General features: G+C 34.7%; 2 protein-coding genes and 1 non-coding gene across 5 annotated transcripts; 1 reads left to right on the top strand and 2 right to left on the bottom strand.

Moving 5' to 3' along the window:
- Positions 1-531: 531 nt before the first annotated feature.
- Positions 532-9,983, bottom strand: LOC131934656 (NF-kappa-B essential modulator). 3 transcript variants are annotated; one of them, XM_059290726.1, is made up of 18 exons: positions 9,767-9,983; positions 9,227-9,412; positions 8,705-8,765; positions 8,384-8,494; positions 7,943-8,109; positions 7,509-7,679; positions 6,972-7,079; positions 6,371-6,526; positions 6,004-6,159; positions 5,587-5,694; positions 4,903-5,049; positions 4,581-4,711; positions 4,249-4,389; positions 3,956-4,049; positions 3,669-3,845; positions 2,272-2,481; positions 1,703-1,783; positions 532-1,420 (listed from the first exon to the last, which is right to left on the bottom strand). In XM_059290726.1, exons 3-18 carry the CDS (start codon positions 8,745-8,747, stop codon positions 1,265-1,267), a joined length of 2,157 nt encoding a protein of 718 aa, XP_059146709.1. In that variant the 5' UTR covers positions 8,748-8,765; positions 9,227-9,412; positions 9,767-9,983; the 3' UTR covers positions 532-1,264. The 3 variants fall into 3 exon arrangements, with proteins under 3 accessions (XP_059146709.1, XP_059146711.1, XP_059146710.1); XM_059290728.1 differs by having other exon boundaries at positions 9,809-9,983; XM_059290727.1 differs by having other exon boundaries at positions 9,693-9,773.
- A 1,386-nt stretch (positions 9,984-11,369) lies between these two features.
- On the top strand, positions 11,370-23,346 carry LOC131934655 (uncharacterized). Its single transcript, XM_059290725.1, has 19 exons — positions 11,370-11,380; positions 11,487-11,725; positions 11,810-11,967; positions 12,564-12,669; positions 12,800-13,003; positions 13,221-13,361; positions 13,958-14,056; positions 14,257-14,320; positions 14,445-14,540; positions 14,650-14,812; positions 15,131-15,231; positions 15,440-15,996; positions 18,119-18,283; positions 18,419-18,507; positions 19,515-19,657; positions 20,330-20,406; positions 20,625-20,711; positions 21,453-21,690; positions 22,107-23,346. The coding sequence occupies exons 2-19, from the start codon at positions 11,525-11,527 to the stop codon at positions 22,184-22,186; spliced, it is 2,769 nt and encodes a 922-aa protein (XP_059146708.1). The 5' UTR covers positions 11,370-11,380; positions 11,487-11,524; the 3' UTR covers positions 22,187-23,346.
- Trnah-gug (transfer RNA histidin (anticodon GUG)) lies at positions 17,445-17,516 on the bottom strand. The gene has a single exon. It is a non-coding gene; the product is annotated as a tRNA-His (tRNA).
- Positions 23,347-23,563: the final 217 nt, after the last annotated feature.

The following is a 23,563-nucleotide window of genomic DNA, read 5'->3' as shown; positions in this document are numbered from 1 at the left end:
TCGAGCTGTGCAGGTTCTTGTGATGACTGACAAAAAACGTGGGTACGTTCACCATCAAATTTCCCGACCCATCTGCCCGACCCACTTGAAAAACGTGGTTTTTAAAAAAGTGTTTATAAATACACGGACTAAAAACTTGAGCGACCAGGATTCGAACCTGGGTTGTCGCTGCCACAACGCGAAGTACTAACCACTATACGATCACGGCCAGCGCGCTCACATCGATTGGGGCCGAAGTAACTGGGTCAATAGGCCTCCAGTCTTGTCGGTATCTTTAGAAATCATGTCCTCAATTTTATGGTCCTTGGGGCGTAATTAAATTAAGCTAATTACGGTCACTAATTGCTAGTTTTTATGATTGCATCTGAAATTGTTAGGCGAAAGTAGCATGCATGCCAAATTTCAGGTCTATAGAGCAATCAGAAGTGGGCTAATTTTCGATGTCAATTTTAACAACAAACATCCAAACAAACAAACAAACGCGAAGCTGAGTTAAGAAAAACGTGTTAAAAATAAAAAGTTAAAAGCATGATGATCAGTTTTATTGGTCATTATTAATGTCTAGACAGTCAATTAAAAACAGAATGATGATCCACAGATAATCAAATCATGGTTGCCTTGTCAACAATCAGTATAAACATTTTAAAAAAGTATTACATAATAAAAGACATCCTTATGAAATTGACATCAACAAAACTCGCCTGTATTTTAATTGCACTTGTTTCCATCTCCAGTAAACTGAGGAAACTAAAGCATTACACTTTTTTAAAAGTCCTTGCTTATCATACAGGTCTTGCGTGACACAAAATAAAATATTCCATCCCCTAAATTGGTCAGATAAAATGTACACTTAACAAAATAACATTTGGAATAAAATATACATTCATACTATGGAAATGTTCAGTTAAGAACAACCAATCCTTATTTTTATAATGTGCGCCTTAAATAAATGATTAATGTAGTAAATCGTTTCAATATGCAAATAATCATTCAATTGCCTTATACACAAATCACAGATGTAAAAAAAAAAAACCAATAAAAAAGACCAACAAACCTGCTTAAATTACAGTTTGAAGAACAAAATAAAGTCTATAAAACTAAACTTTGTAGCCAAAATAAATTATGTAAGCACAATACTTCTTTTTCCACTCAACAATTAATATTTAAACAAACAACTCCAGAGCATGAATTGTTTAAGAATGTCTTGGTTACCACAATGAAGCTTGTACCTGTGTTATGTTTTTTATAATAATTTGTGCCAAAGTTAAGGGTTATCAATACAGTCTGGCACATGCAGCTGCAGGGAATCTACATCAGGGTACTTGATGCCACATTTGGGACACTCGTACTGTTGAAAGCTCTGCAGGTCGTCATCATCATCTGTAGGTCTTCGTGTAGCTTGCTGAGAGGCTGCAGACTCCTACACAGGACAAAAGAAAATTGTTATTTGTGGAGATTTATTACAGAAAGAAATTAATATTATTTTAAAAGACTATTGATATCTTTTTAGTGAAAAGATTAAAGAAGTATCTGTAATTTAGTGTAATGGTAAGAAATCCTAAAGGGTTACAAAAAAAACTTTCTTTGAAATTACATACTTAAAAACACTTAAACTAAACCCACTAAAGACATTGATATACTTGTGTCTGAAATAGACATACACATGCATGTTATATGTAAAACCTACTCTAGACATACACACCTGCATGTAGTATGTACTTGGTGGGCGGTAAGATTGTTGTGGAGGAGTTTGATATCTGTTGGAACTTTCTAATGTTGAGTGCTAGGAAAGGAGAAAATTGTTTATGTAATGTTCATCTGTAAAAATTATTTCTGGGCTTGGTTAATTAAATGATGAAATAAATAGTATGTTATTTCTATGCAAAAATAATTCAGAACTTTATCCTATCAGCTATTATAAAGGGGCCAACATTTTAACAATATTAGGATTTCCACTGAAAACTATGATATATATTTTAAAAAACATAATATCTATTCATGTTCCTTCAAACATAACCAATTAAACTTTAAACACCATCCTTCAGCCTACTAAATACATCTACCATACATCTCACAAACAACAACACATCTATCTACCATATCACAACCAACAACACAACTACCAACCATATCACAACCAACAACACATAGACCAACCATCTCGCAACCAAAAACACATCTACCTACCATCTCACAACCAACAACACATTTACCTACCATCTTACAAACAACACATCAACCTACCATCTTACAAACAACACATCTACCTACCATGCTTTGCTCCCTGAGTCGACGCTGCATCTCGTTGATCTGTCTCTGGTTGAATGTATCCAACTCTTCTTTCAGCCTCCTGTTACTTTCTTGCAGCTCTTGAATGTTTACAATCAATTTCTCTTGGTCTTCTAAAAGTTTGACTTTTTCCTCTGCCAGTTTCGTCCTCCCCTCCCTCTCAGCTTGAAAGTCACTCTTGTACAAATCAGCCTAGAACATGCATGGACAGGATCAAAAGACTGATCTGAAGTTCATTTGGTTTCAATTAATTTATACTCATTAACATTATTATACTCATTAACATGTTATAAAATTATGAATGGGAAAAGTTAAACTGGAAATGAAGTCTCTTAGAATAAACAACAGAATATTATGTTTACTAAAAAGAAAGAAATGTTCTCTATTTGATCTATTAAAAAATCTTAATGTAATTCACTCCTGTTCGTGCACAAGAAACATGAGGCAGATGAAGTAGAGTTCATCTGTTTCAATGACCTTGGCATACAGACGGACAGTGTGGTCAGCACTATGCCCAGCCACCCTTATTTACTTAATGTAAGTCAGGTGCACATCAGAGCTGGCTGGACTATGGGAAGTCCTATATACTCAAGAATAGACCCGATCTCAAGACTTTCAGGTAGTCTTAAGCGCTAGCATCCAACCACGATGTCCCCAACGTAAAACAGTATTGCCAGCAGAACTTGTTATTATTTGAAAATTATTTTAACAAAAACTAAGACATTAAGAGAGTCCATAATGCATTAGCAAATAAAAATTCCTCAGTGGATGATTGGACTGGACTCAGACCTAGGAGATTAAATATTCATTTTTAGCGCAATTTCCATTCTGGAGAATTGCGTTTATTAACTCGTCATTTCTGGGAATGGATGGATGAATGTATGGATGTGTGTCCGCAGCTTTAAGTCGTATCTCCTCCTCAACGAAGCAATATCGATGACTAGTTTCAAAAGCAATTATGTTAAGCAAGTTACGAGAATGAGCATAGGCCATAAAAATTCCGGGTTTCTTTCATGTTTTTCCCGGAAAAGCCAAAAAACCTCGAAAAAATTCAGTTTTTGGCCCATATCTCGGCAACCAGACCACTTAGCGACTTGAAACATGTACCAATCGATTCCTGCCATAATTTAGAACAATATTGCCGAAGATTGTTTTCACAAATATCCTTTCGTTCGGTCACAAATTTTAAAATTACATAAACACCTACAAAACGATCGTTCTTCTAGCTTGAACGCACCCCAACATTATACGTCAGAGCTATTTTTAGATAACATAAGGAAATTGCGCATAAATGCCACTAGACTTTTTTAATTAACTTGTTTTTTGTTTCCTTGCACGATTGCTTTTAAGTTTTGTAAGTAGTTAAAGACAAAAAGAACCTGAAATTTAAGGAGTTGTATTTCTTCATCCAGCTGTGAATCATGAGCATTTCTCTGCCTCAGCATTTCTATCTGTTCATCCCTGTATGCGATGGCTTCATCTGCAGCTATGACCTGTGCTGTTAGTCTGTTGATTTCTTCCAGGGCCTCTTTACTGTGCCGCTGTGGTTGTCTCTCCTAATAGATTTACATTCAGGATGATTTTAGTTAACTGTTTGTGATACTGGATCAATGTCACATGCTAAATGATAAAAGGAGTTATAGCAGAGTAGTAAAAAACAACATACCATTTGTTGACGATAGCTTTCAAACATTTCTTGGAGCTCTTTATAATCTGTCACTAATTTACTGAAGTTTTCTTGTAATCGCTGGTGTTGAAGTCTATCATCAAATAAATGTAAAATTATTTAACTATTTTGACCTAAAAACACAAAAGATGTATGAGAAATCACAAATATGTTTTAGTATTCCTTTTAAATAAACAATAATAACAACATTTTGTCTTGCAATATTTCTCACATAGTGAGATAAATTTAGAACAAGAATTTATAACCCAGGAGGGAAATAATTTGAATCTAACCTGAAGCTAATGTTTTCTTGTTGGGACTTTTGGTACTGGCTGACCTGAGAGCGCAGCTGTTGTATCATGTCATTTGACTCCTGCCAGTGTCGCTGGTACTCCAGTTTCAAGTTGGTGCTCAGTTGCTCGAGTTCTTTGATCCTGGTAGAAAATTATTCAATTTGGTTTCTCAAAAAGCATGGGATAAAATGTTATTTAAAAGAATGCAAATTTTTAAAGATGTCTGCAAAGTGTCAACAGTATCATTAGCACACTGACAAACCTATCATCTTTCACATTGATGACTCTGACAACTGACAAACCTATCCTTTCACATTAATTGGTTGACAAACCTGTCATCTTTTACATTAATAGCTTCCATGGCAGCAGACAGTTTGTTCTGAGCTTCATCAACTTCTCTAATTAAAGTAAGAACTTGTGACCTCAGGATGGACATGTCTTCTGTTTCACTTGCTTGGAGTGTCTATATTTTTATCAAAAAGTATGATTAATAAATTGCACTGAAACAAAATATGCCCATTTTCAGAATGGGTCAGGATATTCTAAGTGGAGAATGAACATTTTCAGGTGTGTTTCTAGCTTTTCATTAGTTGAACTATTTTATTTTAAACTTTACTTTAAACAGCATATTGCATGCCATGTACATGTTCCTACCCGGGTGTCCTGTGCATTGTTTTTGGCCATCCCCATCAACTTGAGCTCATACTCCTGAGCCAGCCTGTCAGCTGTTTCCTTGCTTTGGGCTTCCATCTCATGCAGCTTTGTTGTTACATCTTTGTGTTGCACAGACAAAGCTTTGAACTGAAATAAATAAAAAAATTTAAAATGTATAGCATGACTCCTTTTAAATCAGCTTTTTTTAGACAAGTATAACATTGAATTCTCACCCTACTATACATACATATAAAAATTTGTGCTAATACAATTAGCATGTTCTGTGAGTATAGATTGGTGAGAGTGAATATTGGTGTGCGTGTATGTTGAAAGAATGAAGATGTGACGCGCATAGTGAGATAGTGACGTAGAAGGTAGAAAGAACATTGTTGCTATAGAATGTAAGCTAGGAGTTAGGGGCTAGGTATTGAAGAAGCAGGTTCGGGTTATGCTGTTGATGTAGACTGATATTAGCAATGTTTGAATAAAGACTAAAGTAGGAAGAATTGGTATCCTGTTAATATCTTGTGATGTCTGTGACCAAGTGTTAACTAATAAGCTTGTGGATATTGGTATGAGGAACGCCCACAATGGGGGGTGATAATGGTTTGAAAAGGTGAACCCTCTCACAGCAAATCCCAACAAATATATTGCGCAATAAATTTTGATCACAAAGATTTTAACCTCAAGTTTTAACTTGTCCATCTCTTTCTCCATGGCCTGCTTGGCTTTGTTATTTTCTGACAACTGGAGTTTTAATTCCTCCACAGATCTCTGCTCAACCTGCTTGGCCTGAAAAATAGTGGACATGTGCTTTTGTTTACAAACATGTCAGTATGTAAACACACGTCATGTGGTCATGTTTACAAACATCTTAGTAAACAAATATCATACATATGGGCAAAATTATTTACAGAAAGTTTGACAAAAACACTTTCAGCTAAGACATCATGAAAATACTTATAAAAGATGAAAGAAATTCTAACCATGAAAAGAAAACTAAATTACTTTTGCAACAATATTAAATCTGTCTTGGTGTTCAAGAAAACATAACAATCCTATTATTCTTTTATTAATAAAAAAGAATCATGTCTTAAATACCTCCAGAGATTTTGCAATGTTCATTAAATCATCCACATTTTCAGGAAAACTAAATGCTGTGTCATCCATATTTTCTTCAGCAGCGGCACGATGGGGAGCTAATCCCTGGGAACTTTTACCAACTAGCATTTCACGTTTTGTACCAGCTATCACAGACTGAAATTATAAATACCGCTTGTTATTAAAATAGCATGCAAAATACTAATTAATACTAAAAATGTATTTTTACTTGATTATCATGACTGGTAACATATAGTTATTGTGATTATAAATTGCAAGAGCTGAAAAAAACAACAACTGCTAATCTACTTTGAAGGATGAGAGTAAAGAAATAAAAGCTGTTTAAAGCAACAGAATATTTTAGCACCTTCATTTGTGCATGCAGCTTTTCCTCTGAGGCCAAGAGCTGCTTGGTAAGGTTTCTGTTATCCTCTTCAATACTTTGTTTCATTCTCTGCTGGGCTTCCATGTCCTGCAGAAGTTGCTTGGTGGCCTCTCTGGTTTTGGTCAGTTCATGTTCCAGCTGTTGACATAAGGGTTTTCACACATTGCTTTAATATAGGCTACACAAGGAGCCTCAGTCAGTCAATTGTAACAGAAGAGTAAAGGGCTTGTTTCAATAAAAAGTTTTTTAAAGTTTATACTGTAAAATTGTAACTATAAGCATAGTAAATATTAAAAAACTTTTATTTAAATGCATTTTAAAACTTTGATTTAGAAAAAGATCAATGAAAATATCAATCATAAAATGAGGTTTCATTATACATTTTTTATTTTAAATTTATTAACGACAATACATCAATGGAAATATGCTTATAGTTAGGAAAAGGTAGTCAAAACAGCCAATATTACACATATAATTTCCTATTGTGATCTATTGAAAACAAGTGGACCAGTATAGAGAACATGCCTACCTACATTAAGCATCAACATAATACAACAAAACACTTAGTTTTTCCAACACTGACCTTAATGTTTTCTGTTCTCAACTGTGATATGAGTTCTTCTTTACTTGCAACAGCGTTTTCAAGATTTGAGATTATTTCTTCTTTTTCCGATGTAGTCACAAACACCATCTGCATCATACAATTAAGCTAATTAGAACAGATAATGGTGCATTTGAATTCAACTCTTACAACATTTTTTGTAAGATCAATTCATACACTCTAATTATACTGCACATATCTGCTAACCTTAAAGTAACAGGTTAAGTCTTTGAGAGATAACAAAGTTTTTATAAGTATCTGGTAAAGGCAGTAAAATGAGGCTGTCCAGACAATGGATTCAAGTACCATAAAGGTTTATTCTATTTCATCTGTTCTAGGCACATAAACTATTGCTGAGAAAATGTTACTATTTAAAGATGTGTAGTAAAAAATGTTATCAAGCTTACTGCATAAAAAGCTTTTTGCCAAGAAAATATGTTACTATTTAAAGATGTGTAGTAAAAATGTTATCAAGCTTACTGCATAAAAAGCTTTTTTAAAGAAAAAGGTACACCTTACCGCTTGAGGATCATCTAAAAAATCTCCTATGTCTTCTGAAGGCAATCCTTTCATACCTTGCTCTGCAGCAATTTTAGTAAAATTAATTAATCGCTGGTCACTGATAACTTTTTGCCGTTGTAGATGGGCCTTTTCTTCCTCCAGCACCTGTATTCTCTGAGTGAGCTCTTTCTTCAAAAACAAATTTTTAAAATACATGTGACAATTTTAAAAAGAAAATGTATTTAACTAACATGTAAACATATTTAACTAATTCCTTAAAAAACTTTAAAATAGCATTAAGATATATTTAATTTATATAATAACAATATTTAATTTTAACTGTTTAACATGTTGAGTATTAGAGAATAATAGTAAACATTTTAGTTTCTACTTTTGTCATGCATATACATTTCAAATTACCACAAATAAAATCTATTTTCCTTTCTATTTACCTCTCTATCAGCTTTAGCCATTAAATTGACTTGATGTTCCTGGTTTTCTTCTCGTAAAGCTGTAATTAGCGCCTTAGTACGCTCAAACTTTTCTTGCTCTTTTTTTCGCCACGTTGACAGTGCTTCATACTGCTTTTTAACCACTGCATTATTTTCACGTAGATTATCTATCAGAGCAGTATAAAGTTATTAAAAAAGATAACATTTTCATTTCTATTAAGAAAAAAATATCTATTAATTAGAAATAGCAAAGTATAATTTCAATAGCTCAGAAGCTTTTTTCAAGATACTTTTTAAATTATATTCATACTAAGATCAGTGTGGCCTAGCAAAATTTGCTATAGGCTTACATATCAATACACTGTAAAAATGTTCGAGTTTCTGTTTGAATTAATGACTAGATTAAGTAGCATATATACAAGTAAGCTGATAAAATGTGACCTCTCAGAGCAATGTTTTCTTTATCTATTTCCTGTAGTTTCAGTATAGCCTGTTCCAGTGTTACATCTGTGAGGCTGTGGCTACTATGTGTTGAATTCATCATTTGACCCCCTAAAAAGTTAGATGCAATATAAAAGATGATGTTTATTATTTTTTGCATTAAATATTTATTATAATTCATAATATTTCAAATAATTTCTTGGTCAACTTTATAATTCAATCACTTATTCTAATGTACTCATTTTACAAATTTTAATTAACTTTATTTTTAATGTGAAATTCTAATATAATGATTTTATTTGCCACAAGTTTTAATCATACCATCTTTACTTGCTCCAGGTGAGTTTATCATCGACCTCATCATAGTTATCACAACATCAATCTGGCACAGGAATAAGATGCTGGTTACTCATTTCAATAGTTTAAATAATAAAATATATGTGCCCTAACACATTTATTTTCAAATTTTGCATTGAATTTATTTAATGAAAACACAAGTTGTAACCAAATGCTAATATTCAACTTTCAGATGTACAGGCTAATATGCCAAATATATTTTATATGGTAGGGCAGATATTAATTTCACATTACTAATAACTAATATCAGTATTTTTGCGTAGTTATGTACTATGAATTAAGTAATGTAGTGAATGCGATTGGTTAAATGATAAAACTTTATTAAAAACATTAAGCTAATGGAATCTAGAGGATAAATTATAATAAATCAGCTAAGCCTAAATTGTTTCATTTAGCCTACTTTCTATGATTCTTAAGTGAACAGTTAAGTGAAAGATCAGTTAAGCCTATCTGTAAAAAACTATAACATTAAACTTATTTTTTTACCAGTAGGTAGAAGTAGAGATGGTAGATCTACTGTTGTAAATTTAGGCAGTAGCCTAGCACTTGTACTAGTTGCACCACTGATAACAGCTAACAGCTGTGACATTAGCATTAGAGACTAGGCATAAATCCAGATTCTAGATGTACAAAAATTTCTATCTGCAGAAGGTCAAAAATGCTGGGCAGGCGCTGCGTAAAAAAAAAACCTAGATCTAGATTCTATATGACAGAGTGAGGATGATCAAATATAAAGAAAACTAAATAAAACAGTGAGTAAAAAAAACCAGTCCAAAAATGAAATGAACACTAAAAAAAAAATAGGCCTAAATATTACTAAATAAATAATAAAAACAGCCACATAATTTCAAATATCTTGACACATTCAACATATCTTTTAATTATGCTAAATATTGATATAACACTAGATCTGATTGTATTTAATTTAGGCCAAATAATATTCTGAAGTTACTTTAGTTCCAAGAAATCGAAGAAAATATTTTTTGAACAAACACTACACTACAAAACATTAGGGTTTATACACACATTTTCGGGAAATCCCCTTCCTGGTTTATAAAAAAAGTTCACCTTCCCATTTTCTGAGCCGAAATGCAAAGTTTATTCAATGAATACTTTGTCTAGATTCTAGATCAGTTCTAGATATTCTTTTTCTGTTTTACTGCTGTGTGGTATAGCTAACAAATATTATTAAAATCTAGATTTCTAGATATCTTTCCCTTTCTTTATTTATCTGGATCTAGATCTACATAAAATAAAAAATGTAGTGTAATGTCGTTTGGTTGGTTAAACGGAAGTATTGATTACACACATTTTAGTGATTTCCCATTGAAGAGGTACTTTTTCTGGTTTTAATTTTCTGTTTTTGATAGATTTCTACTTCATTATCTAAAGCTATGCCTATAGATTTAGAGTCTATAGATCTTGTAATAATTACTAAATTTAATAAATTAGTAGGCTTTAGGGCCTAGATAGACTAATAACTAATAATTCTAATTATTAATTAAATTGGCTACCAGGCTTATCTTTAAAATTTTAAAATACTTAAAAAAATTGGTAATCTATCGTTTTGGGTACGTAAAATCGCCCGCGACTAGTAATGTGAAAAACAGGTGACTCCTTAAATTTTAATAATTATTTCACATTTTGAGGAGGATTTGTGTTTTGAAAAATACAAAAATGTTTCCTTGTTTCATTTATGTACCTGTTTTCAAACAATTGAATTAAAACTTTTCAATAATAAATGAATACTAGCGATGTTTCCAACAGATGCAACCATGCTCATTTACTCTAGCAGCCATCTTGTTTAAGTTCTTTCTTTGTTAATTTATAGCGTGAGATCAGGGGAAGGCAACTCTATTTTACAAATGGCTGCTGTTTAATATAGGAAATCCTGCTAGCAAACACTGCTGTTAAAAGTTAATTTCTTGCCTATATTGATATATTTAGCTATTGATTTAGGTTATTTATTCATTTATCTATAATATTTGACACAAATATATCAAAATATACTTCTATTAAAGCCTTGACAATGAGGTAACTTTTTCGTACATTACTAGCCGCGGGCGATTTTACGTACCCAAAACGATAGATTACCAAAAAATTATCTTATGACTAGGCCTAAACTACCATGGCCTAAAGTGCCCTAAAGTAAAGCTAAAGTTTAAAACTAAAGTAATATTAGACTCTCTCTCTACAGTAGCTAGATCTAGTCTTAACTCTCATCATAGTCTATTCATAGTCTTATGATCAATATGATGTGTTCTCTTCTTAGTAACTTCTTACTCTACTCGGCTTAGGACTCTTGTGACTTGTAGGCCTAGTTACTAGAATAGTTAGTAGTTACTTTGTAACTTACTTACTAGGACTAGTTAGTAGTAATTGTAGTTTTTAAATAATGAATAAGCCCTTAATGATTAATGGCCAACTATTAGTTTGTTATAATTATATAATAATATATATTATATAGTTAGGAGTTCAGTTACTGAGTTAGGAGTTAGGACTACAACTAGTAAACTAGAAACGATTTTTTAGATAAATAATATTAACATTGATGTTTCAAGTTGACCCTTTGCCTTTGTTTGTATCCCTAGCAGAACATCTCTTCCTGGCCTCAACCAACTGGCGGGCTTGTTGCATTTAGTTAGTTAAATATAAACTCCAAACAATCTTATGTCAGACCACATACCACGCATGCATAATGTTTGTTTTGTGCTTTAAATGAATAATGTTGCTTCTTGTCTTTCAGCATTTTTCAACATTTTTTTATTTGGTCTAAATGTCCAAATGTCTTGGTCAAACAATGGCAGCCATAGAGATTACCCAGGGAAAATTGAAGAGTCGGCTTGTAAAAAAAGAAAGTTGGAAATTGAAGTTAAAGAAATGAAAGATAAGGACCCTGATGAATGGGATGATGATGACGAGATGGCCTTGACACAAGCGGACCTAGAGACTTTAGACCAGATGGCATCACAAGTCTACAGTCAAGTAAGAAAATTTTCTTTTAATATTGAGTAGGCCTACATTTAATATTAAATAATCTAATGATTTAAAGTTGTTTTTTTTTTCTAGTCGCAGGTGGTGAATCAAGCTTCAGCTTTCAGCACAGCCAAAAACCAAGAATGCCAGTCCTCATTTTTGATTCCTAGCAACCCAAAACAGTCAGTCAAAATGACCACATCTTCCTCTAGTTCAGAACTATCTATTCAACCTTTATCAACATCATCCAGGTAACTATAATTCATTATTTGCATTAAAAATATTTTTAACCACCAATGTCATTTTTCTATACATGTTTTACTTATGATGTAATATTACTATATATACATATCTATTTAGATTCCAGTAAATCAAACTTCATCTAATTTAATTACATTCATGCCCGGACAGCAGTTTCCAAACATTTTGGTCACTGCACCCCCCTTTAAAAACTAAAAATTTTGATGACTTAACCCCCACTCTCTTGTTAAGTGTTAATAGTTTTGAGCCTACACTAGACAAATTAAAACAAAATGAAAAACATAAGAAATAGAATTAAAGTGAAGAAGCTAATAATCAAGTAAACAATACAACTTTTTATTCAGTTCAGCTGGTCTACAAACAAGTGTATCCTTGTAGTTTTTACCAATGTACAGTTATCCTTTGAATAACATAGGTCATCTTGTATAAAAGCTTTTTTTGTTAATATAAAATACATAATTTAATTAACTATTGTTTTTAAATGAAAAGTTACTGAATTGACATCAAGGAAACTAAAATTTCTAAAGTATGACTTAAGTATTTGTTAATACTTTTTAAACTAAATTCAAATTATAATTTTGAACAGGTCCAGTTCTATCTCTAATGGTTCTCTGTCATCTAATTCAAGTAATGGCAAATCTGACTCTCCTAAAGACCTGATACAGAAATTACAGTTAGAGTTGGAACAGACAGTATGCACTTTAGTTTGTCTAACATTTAAAATATTTAGCGTTGGAAGAATATACGCATCATTTAATTATCTTAAATATTGGTTTATTTATTTTTTTAGCATTTGTTTAGTTCTATGGGTTTTTTTTCCAGCGAAAAGCCGCCCAAGAAGAAAAATACCTGTCTAAAGGAGAGTTGAATTATCTGCGCCAATGTGTCCACAAACAGGAAGCTGAGCTAGAAAAGCTTCGAGCTCAAAGAGAAGAGTTACTGGAGCAGCAAAAGCTGGTCAAGTCAGAAAAAATACATAATTTAGAAATGCAAGTTGATAGTTTGACCACACAAAAACAGTTTAAGGTGAATAATTGATGAAAGATAATTTAAAACCTTGCTTATTAAAATTACTATGGGTTAAATATTTTTAAAAAGATTTGTAAGAAAATTCTCTTTTAATTTAAAAGCTCTATCTTTAAATATTTAGAGGTGTAACACACTTTTGTAATGTATTAAAATGTATCAATAAATTTTTTCAAAGTTGATAACCTTAAAGATCAGTTTTACTTGTTTGATCCAGGAAAGAGAATTCCAAGAACTTAATATGCAATATCAATCATTACAACAAAAATTAAGAAAATTGGAGCTCACACAACAGCAGAAAGTTCAAATAAAACAAGAAAGTCTTCTAAAGTCACCAAACAAGTGCAGCCCAAGAAAGGTCAGTAGGGTTTAGTCATTGCCGTGAGTAAAAATAATGCCACATAACTTAATAGCAATAACAGGCTTAATCTTTTAGCCTAGGGTCTGGAGTACTTTCTTCTTCTTCATTGTTCTTTATTCTGGTGTTGAAAGGAATTCCCTCCAAACACAATAAAGTATTACATGTCAACTTGTTATGCCCCATATAGGCCTGCTTTTCTTTTTGGATTTGCTTCTATAGCTTTTGTCCAACCACAAACAAACTACTAGGCAGCAGTTGTTTGATTTAGGAGTTATCACTCCTAGAAGAGCAACTCTCCCCAACTATCGAGCCTCTTCGGATCTTCTGCCTGGGAGGTTCGAACTGGACCCTTTTTGGTTCACCAACCATGAGCTTAACCGACCTGACCACACCAACCTCCCTGGTGTACTTATTTGTTAATATTTATTCTACCACAAAAGTGTCTGTTAAGAAGTTACAAACATGCACTGTATCCCTCGTTCATCTAAAGTAGTTTACTGCCTTGTCAAAATTTGTCACACATGCTGTGCTAAAACCAACTAAAGTTTCCATCCATTCTAAGATACTGAACATATTGCTATTATCTATATTAGATTCATGTCCAGCCATCACCTCCAAGCAAACAGCACAAAGATGAAGCTGCCTTGTCACAGCAACAAGGGTTCCCAACTCGCTTATCTTTTATGGATCAGGTAAGAGTTATGGTACTTTCCATCTTAAATCAACAGTTATGTCCCTTAACATTTATAAACGTTATGGTACCTTCCAATTTAAAGTGACAATTATTGTAAAATTTTTTGTTTTAACGACTTAACAAAAAAAGCATTGGTTTAACATTTATCCTGTGTATTAAAATAGCAATCTTTGCATTCTATGGGCTTTGAATTTGCAGTCTGCTACAACAAGAGCATCCAGTTCAACACTTCCTTCTACCAGCAAAGACCATTTACAATCAGGTACTTTTTAAAATAATAGGTCTAGTGCTATAAGTATTGACTTGAATTAATTTAACATGACAAATGCAGTGTACTTTTGTCACTATTTCCTTTAGTTTGATCTATTTTACTATACAATTTAAAGCAGCGGAGACAAGAAGAACAGCCACCCCAACACATACTAATGATGCCAGAACATGCACCACTAAAAGATTTGTGCTGAACGCTCGGACATTCAATGGTAAACTTATGTTTTTTTAATTTTTATTTTATGTTAGATTTAATATGTTTGATGAGATTATTGTAGCCTTGTTTCCCAAAACTGTAACAGATATGCCTGTATTTTCCAGGTGGATATACCTCAGGTACACAGATAGTGCACCACCTGTTGGAGGCGTACAGGTCACATGATGACCACCAGTGGAACTCTGGGCTGACAGACCTGGTCAAGACCACCTCACACCAAGCCTCAAGAGGAAATGATTCGCTCACATCTCCTCTAAAAGCTGGAAGGTTCGTTTCACATAGGGGGAGTAAGGGGGATGGGGGGGTTAAAAGCCAGATATGTAAATAGAAGCTTCATAGTTTTGTTTAAAATAGAATCAAGATAACTAAATTTTATTTAGTTAGAAGCAAGATATTTACATTTAAGCAGTGGCAACATATCTTATTTTAAATCTGTAGAACTATATTTTATTTTTTAAGCATATTTTGCTTTTCAAAATTAAGGAAAAGTATTTTTATTCAGAAATTTACTAATATGAAATTTACATTTTTACATCTTTAAACACAATTAATTCTCTTGACTAATTGTAATTAATTTATCTCTAGACATGGTAAATCCCTTGTGTCAGGAACATCCCAGGCACCAGATTCGTCTCTTCTTGCTTTAGATGGTTTGTTATTTCTACTGGAAGACAAGGCACCCTTAGGTAACATTTTTAGTTTTCATTTTGATTTTAACAAATGTAACTCTTTAATGACATAATTTACCCAGGTTCCAGATTTTAAAAAATTTAATTTTAGGAATAATTCGTTAACTGAAACATTTTAGCTTAACTAGTTTTTGTATGAATTAAGTTCTGTTTATGCAATCAAAATATTTTTGTGCTTTAGGCCTTTTTAACTTTTATTTTTCAGAATCTCAACCCCTTTTAAAAAACTACTTGCAACAGTTATCCCAACATGTCAATGTGTTAAGCAATGCACCAACCACGTCCAGCAGCAACAAACCAACAACGGGTACTAACAACAAAGGCAACACCAATGCAACTGTTACTAATAGTGTTACATCTAGTGTCCAAACTCAAATAACAGAGGCTACTCTACGTATTCTTCCATTGCTGTCTGACTATATCAATCACTATATAAAACTGGTCCAGAACCCTGCATTGAGAGCCCAGGGCTCCTCACTGTCTACCAGCTTTAGCTCCAGCACTAGCCTGAAGACCTCACTAAGCTTCTCCGCCAGTTTTGATTCAGGCTGTGAGAAGTCTGGTGGTAGGAGCATGCCACAGGACAGAGCCACCGCTGAGACACTGGCCTACTCTGCTGCAGGGATTCTCAACCTGATCCTGGAGCTGCAGCCTGCTGCAGGTCGGGCTATTTTAAGCTCCACTCTGGCACCCTCTCCTTGTCTGAGGATGGACAGCTCTGACCACACCAGTAGTTGTTCCACAGGAGATACAGAACAAAAGGTCAGTTCATAGTATCCATTTCTAACTCGCTCACCAGTAGTTGTTCCACAGGAGATACAGAACAAAAGGTCAGTTCATAGTATCCATTTCTAACTTGCTCACCAGTAGTTCTTCCACAGGAGATACAGAACAAAAGGTCAGTTCATAGTATCCATTTCTAACTTGCTCACCAGTAGTTCTTCCACTGGAGATACAGAACAAAAGGTCAGTTCATAGTATCCATTTCTAACTCGCTCACCAGTAGTTGTTCCACAGGAGATACAGAACAAAAGGTCAGTTCATAGTATCCATTTCTAACTTGCTCACCAGTAGTTCTTCCACAGGAGATACAGAACAAAAGGTCAGTTCATAGTATCCATTTCTAACTTGCTCACCAGTAGTTCTTCCACAGGAGATACAGAACAATAGGTCAGTTCATAGTATCCATTTCTAACTCGCTCACCAGTAGTTGTTCCACAGGAGATACAGAACAAAAGGTCAGTTCATAGTATCCATTTCTAACTTGCTCACCAGTAGTTCTTCCACAGGAGATACAGAACAAAAGGTCAGTTCATAGTATCCATTTCTAACTTGCTCACCAGTAGTTCTTCCACAGGAGATACAGAACAAAAGGTCAGTTCATAGTATCCATTTCTAACTCGCTCACCAGTAGTTGTTCCACAGGAGATACAGAACAAAAGGTCAGTTCATAGTATCCATTTCTAACTTGCTCACCAGTAGTTGTTCCACAGGAGATACAGAACAAAAGGTCAGTTCATAGTATCCATTTCTAACTTGCTCACCAGTAGTTGTTCCACCGCAGATACAGAACAAAAGGTCAGTTCATAGTATCCATTTCTAACTCACTCACCAGAGAATACATAAATGTGGACATTAAACTTGAAGGTGTAGCTTAAAATTATTTTTAGCATTTATGAGCTTAGTGCACAGTGTTTTTATGGAACAAATTCAAAGATAAGAATAAAATACTTAAAAAATTTTTTTAAAAAACCACGTTTTTCTTGTGGACTAAAAAGTAGAAAATAAATTTTTCTTTTGTGCTTCCTCGAGCTGTGCAGGTTCTTGTGATGACTGACAAAAAACGTGGGTCGGGCAGATGGGTCGGGAAATTTGATGGTGAACGTACCACCGTTTTTTGTCAGTCATCACAAGAACCTGCACAGCTCGAGGAAGCACAAAAGAAAAATTTATTTTCTACTTTTTAGTCCACAAGAAAAACGTGGTTTTTTAAAAAGTTTTTTTTTTAAGTATTTTATTTTCTCCTTTTTAGTCCGTTGCTACACATGAAAAACGTGGTTTTTAAAAAGTTTTTTATATAGTTTATTTTCTACTTTATCTAATGACTTGATTAAATGACTTGACTAAGTGTTTATAAATACACGGACTAAAAATCTTGAGCGACCGATACGCTTTAAACAGAGAAAGGGCGTAATTTAATTAAGCCTACATGCCGTGACCAGGATTCGAACCTGGGTTGTCGCGGCCACAACGCGAAGTACTAACCACTATACGATCACGGCCAGCGCGCTCACATAGATTGGGGCCGAAGTAACTGTGTCAATACGCCTCCAGTCTTGTCGGTATGTTTAGAAATCATGTCCTCGATTTTATGGTCCTTGGGGCGTAATTTAATTAAGCTAATTTAGGTCTCTAATTGCTAGTTTTTATGATTGCATCTGAAATTGTTAGGCGAAAATAGCCTGCATTCCAAATTTCAGATCTCTAGAGCAATCAGAAGTGGGCTAATTTTCTATGTCAATTTTAACAACAAACATCCAAACAAACAAACAAACGCGAAGCTGAGTTAAGAAAAACGTGTTAAAAATGATTGTTATGAGTATAATTTTACTGGCCATAAATTCAAATCATCTGCCATACCACATAAATAGGTAAACTACCCCCTTGAACTTTCAGATTGTGAATGGGCGTCTTTACTAAACGTTGCACTTTGCAAACATTGTCAACTTAAACAATTGTGTATGTTAAGTTGATCATCCTTTTTTAATGCATATTGTTTTGTTTTTTTGGCTTGGTGAAAAATTCCGATATTGTTTTGACATTTTAAAGTAATAAAATGTTTAAATATTTCATTTATTTTAACACTACTGTTCAAATATTTCAGGCAAAAACTTCATCAGGGACAGCAGCTGATGATGAAAGCAGCTCCATGTCTGAGATCAGAGTGATAGTTGGCCCCAACAGTCACATCCCTCCTCCCAGTGTCACACTCCACCAAGGCTCCAACACAAACTTGTTATTTTTACTTCTAAGGCTGGCTAGTCAAGAGGCAAGTCCATAGAAGCATATCTTACAAACTTTCAAACATCCTTATATAAGGATTTTTTTTATAGGTGCTGTATAGATTCCTCACCAACAAGTAGTGTTCAGAATTAGAAATGTCATGTTTTGTAAATTGTCACAGGAAAGTCATGCAAGTCCAGTGGTTGTCAGACAAGTCCTCAAGACTCTGACCCTGCTTGTCCAGTGTAGCACAGAGGAGCACTTACACAAGTCAGTCTTGTTTCTAGGTGGTTTTATTATGTCTTGTAGGGGACAGTGTAGCACTTACACAAGTCAGTCTTGTTTCTAGGTGGTTTTATTATGTCTTGTAGGGGACAGTGTAGCACTTACACAAGTCAGTCTTGTTTCTAGGTGGTTTTATTATGTCTTGTAGGGGACAGTGTAGCACTTACACAAGTCAGTCTTGTTGCTAGATGGTTTTATTATGTCTTGTAGGGGACAGTGTAGCACTTACACAAGTCAGTCTTGTTTCTAGGTGGTTTTATTATGTCTTGTAGGGGACAGTGTAGCACTTACACAAGTCAGTCTTGTTGCTAGATGGTTTTATTATGTCTTGTAGGGGACAGTGTAGCACTTACACAAGTCAGTCTTGTTTCTAGACTAGATGGTTTTATTATGTGTTGTAGGGGACAGTGTAGCACTTACACAAGTCAGTCTTGTTGCTAGATGGTTTTATTATGTGTTGTAGGGGACAGTGTAGCACTTACACAAGTCAGTCTTGTTGCTAGATGGTTTTATTATGTCTTGTAGGGGACAATGTAGCACTTACACAAGTCAGTCTTGTTGCTAGATGGTTTTATTATGTCTTGTAGGGGACAATGTAGCACTTACACAAGTCAGTCTTGTTGCTAGATGGTTTTATTATGTCTTGTAGGGGACAATGTAGCACTTACACAAGTCTGTCTTGTTGCTAGATGGTTTTATTATGTCTTGTAGGGGACAGTGTGGCAGGATACCCAAGCTGCTAGTGTAATCAATGTATTGAGTCAGTTCTAATGCTTGGTGTACAATCTTTTCAAACATCAAAGTCACAGAAACAGGTGTACGTCATCTGCCATATTGCAGTTTACTTAGATAAATCTCCAAACTGCAATCTTGTATCACTTTACATAACAAAGTTAGATGAATCCCCAAACTGCAATCTAGATCTGTGTTGTATCACTTAACATAACAAAGTAAGATGAATCACCAACTAAAAGTTGTGCATTGTTCCACAGACTGGAGACATTCATCAGCTGGAGTGTGCTGGCCACATGTTTGAAACCCATCAATGATGTGCCAGTTCTGGTGTGGTCACTCAAGCTTGTCCACTCTCTAACTAGATATGAGAAACTTTATCTCAGGCTATGTACAAGATCTGGTAAGTTGGGGGGAGGGGGGGGGGTCTGGTAAGTTGGGGGGGGGGGGGGGGAGGGGGAGGTCTGGTAAGTTGGGGGTGAGGGGGAGGTCTGGTAAGTTGGGGGGGAGGGGTGTGCTGGCCACATGTTTAAAACCCATCAATGATGTGCCAGTTCTGGTGTGGTCACTCAAGCTTGTCCACTCTCTAACTAGATATGAGAAACTTTATCTCAGGCTATGTACAAGATCTGATAAGTTGGGGGGGGGGAAAGGGGGAGGTCTGGTAAGTTGGGGGGGGAGGGGTGTGCTGGCCACATGTTTGAAACCCATCAATGATGTGCCAGTTCTGGTGGGGGGGGGGGGGGGGGCGCAAGGTCTGGTAAGTTGGAGGGAGGGGAGAAGGTGGTCAAGATCTGGTAAGTTTGGGGGGGAGGTGGCTAAGATCTGGTGAGTCAAGGACAGAGTGTACAAAATCTGGTTGGTTCTTCTCACAGAGGGTGAGATCTCCAAAGCTGGTTAAAAAAAATCATAAAATTTAGTAAATGTTAATTGAAAGTTGATAGTGGGGACATGCTTCACTCAAAGGTTAAAGGTAACTTACTGAGAAGCTGGCTGGGGTTAGAGCAAGTAGAAAAAGAGAACATTAATCCCAGTATTTTTACAATGCTACACATATTACTACTTTCTTCAACAGAAACCTGCCCTCTGTACTTAATGCACAAACTGTGTACTGGTGTGAAGGACAGAGATATGATGGAGTTTTATAAAGAGGTAAACACAAGGGCTCATATTTTTATTTCATTCAGTCACATAAACACTTTTTTTTTTAGCTATAATGTATTTTTTTTTGTAAAAACATTGAATCTGTGTCCAACTTACCATTATATAAAAATATTGTTCAGTATATGATCTTTCTAATATACAAATATATACAAATGTTCATCATAATATAACTGTCTATCATGCAATTTAAAATAAATATTCTTCAGTATATGAGCTGTGTGTTCAGCATCATGGTTGACCAGAGAACAGGACTGACCACATTGTTAACCAACAAATGTCCCTGCTCTGATGAGGTAATGATGTACACACAACAGTTTATTTCTATACATTATATTTGTGATTTTTTAAAATAAAGTTTCACCATCAAATAACAGCTTTAATTGTCCTTAATCAAGTGAATTCAAATGATTATGATTCATTTAATTTTTAGGGATGTAGGTATAATTACTATATAATTTTTAGTGAAGTAATTATAAGTTGCTGTAGAAAGTGAAAGAGCAAAAAAATATTTAGTGCAAAAATAAAAAATTACTTTTTATTTAGTTGTAGTGAATAATTATAGTGAAAAATTTAGTGAACAAACAGCTATCTTTAACCAGGATTAACTCTATTTTTAATTTTAGCAAATTAAATTTTTAGATTTAGTAATGTAATTATAGCTAAGTATACTTTTAATTTTAAAGAAGTAAAAATAAAGAAACCCATTATAGATTTAGTTAAGTCCTTATAACCTGTGTGTTTACCTGTAGTTTGTTGAAGCAGTTCTGTTGAGCCTGTGTCAGATGTTGGACTGTTATAAAGCCTGTGTCAGATAGTCCTAATAACCTGTGTGTTTACCTGTAGTTGAAGCAGTTCTGTTCAGCCTGTGTCAGATAGTCCTAATAACCTCTGTGTTTACCTGTAGTTTGTTGAAGCAATTCTGTTGAGCCTGTGTCAGATAGTCCTAATAACCTCTGTGTTTACCTGTAGTTTGTTGAAGCAATTCTGTTGAGCCTGTGTCAGATAGTCCTAATAACCTCTGTGTTTACCTGTAGTTTGTTGAAGCAGTTCTGTTGAGCCTGTGTCAGATGTTGGACTGCTATAAAGCCTGTGTTGCTAAAGGAGCGTGCAAGCCAAGCCTCCTGAACACACTGGCCCAGAGTGTGACCTTGCTGCATGTGTTGGACACCCAGCTGCCCCTACAGAGCTGTGCCTTTAAGCTGCAGTACCTGAGGCTGGTGTCTGGGTTAGCTGCTGTCTTAAAGCCCCACCCCCAGGAGTATGAGTTTCAGTGTAAGTCTGTCAGTCTTGTTTTGTTCTGGCCAACATTACGCCATACTCATGCATATTTTACCTGTGGTTAACTACAGGCACAATACAAACTGAAACAAAGATTTAACATATTTTACTACTAGCTCCGATATGTTATGCCTTCTTATGCCCATGTAATTTTTTTCCCTAACTATGTGGCCTACTAAAATTACTGTTATCTGTTAGGGTCAGTTTTTGTTTCGTTGTTTTTCTTTTCTTTTTTGTTTTTAGTTTTAGTTTTTGTATTCTGTTAGTAACTGCTAGTTTCAGGGTCTCGTAACAAACTTAGCCCTAGAAATATCTTTAATAAGCTGTACCAGTAATGAAATAAGTAGTAAAACTTGCTTAAATTGCTTTATCATTGAGGTGGTTTTAAGTTGTCACAAATTTCCTTCCAGTGTTGACTCTTGAGGAGCTGAATGACAGTGAATCAGATCAGGATATGTTGCAGGAGACTGGTGATACCATGGAGACATAGTGAGACTGGTGATACCATGGAGACATAGTGAGACTGGTGATACCATGGAGACATAGTGGGACTGGTGATACCATGGAGACATAGTGAGACTGGTGATACCATGGAGACTTGGTGAAACTGGTGATACCATGGAGACATAGTGAGACTGGTGATACCATGGAGACATAGTGAGACTGGTGATACCATGGAGACTTGGTGAAACTGGTGATACCATGGAGACATAGTGAGACTGGTGATACCATGGAGACATAGTGAGACTGGTGATACCATTGAGACTTGGTGAAACTGGTGATACCATGGAGACTTGGTGAAACTGGTGATACCATGGAGACATAGTGGGACTGTGGCTACACTATCAAGATATTCTTGTCACATGGGGACTTGTGACCATGTGAAACATGGTGACACAGTGAGACTGGTGACACAGTGAAACTGGCAACATAGTGAAGACATGCTGTGACTTATGACATGGTGAGACTGTTGCACCATGGTGACACAGTGACATGGTGAAAGTGGCAGCATCATGATGACATACTATTACTGGTGTTACTATGACAGGTGAAAAGAATGATACAGTGTGCAACCTGTGTTATGGAACCAGATTCCGCAAGCCTTTTTAAATCTTGTGTAAAAATAGAAATTTAAAAAAGAGTTAAGGTTCATGATTAGAGTTGTTGAACTATTAGGTTAATAATAACCAGTAATGTGACGTACCACTATGGATGTAACTTAATAAGCCACAGTGTGTATTTTAGCAGTGCTCTAACCCAGTGTAGGAACCTGGACATTGCTAAAATATCACCTTCTTCATCTGCCTTATTACATAGTTGATAATTAGGTTTGGTACGTAGACATTACAGGGGTTTATTAAAGAGAAACTATGAGTTTAATTAATTAGGTTTATTAATATGACCAAGGTGCTACACCCAGATTACCAAAATTTATGTTATTCCAAGTTTACAGTATCATAAATCAAGTTATCTATGTAAAAGTATGTTTTTACATACACTTTACCCTTTCAATTGTATAGCTATTTTCTATTTATCTTTCTACTTAAAAATTGTTGATTATTTTTTATTGTAAAAACCTGCCACAAACTGCCAATGTTGAAACAAAGATGAATGAAATATATTGTATATCAAAGATTTGCCCTGTCTTGTTCATGTTTTTTGTTGTAAGTTCTGTTTTCCCTCAGCTCAAAATTTGTCTTGTGTTTATATTTACATACAACAACGATGGTGATTTTTTAAACAGGAGAGTTGCTGGATTCCATTATGCTAAATCATGTGTGTTGTAGAGGAGGCAATCTTAATAGACAACATTAGTTTAAATGTCTCACACCTAATATTTTGTTTTGTGTGGATCTATTTGTTTATA

Source organism: Physella acuta, unplaced genomic scaffold (genome assembly GCF_028476545.2).
Source record: "Physella acuta isolate Inbredline_101_S28 unplaced genomic scaffold, ASM2847654v3 ptg000115l, whole genome shotgun sequence".
Lineage (NCBI taxonomy): Eukaryota > Metazoa > Mollusca > Gastropoda > Physidae > Physella > Physella acuta.
This window is presented reverse-complemented; position numbering and strand designations above follow the sequence as displayed.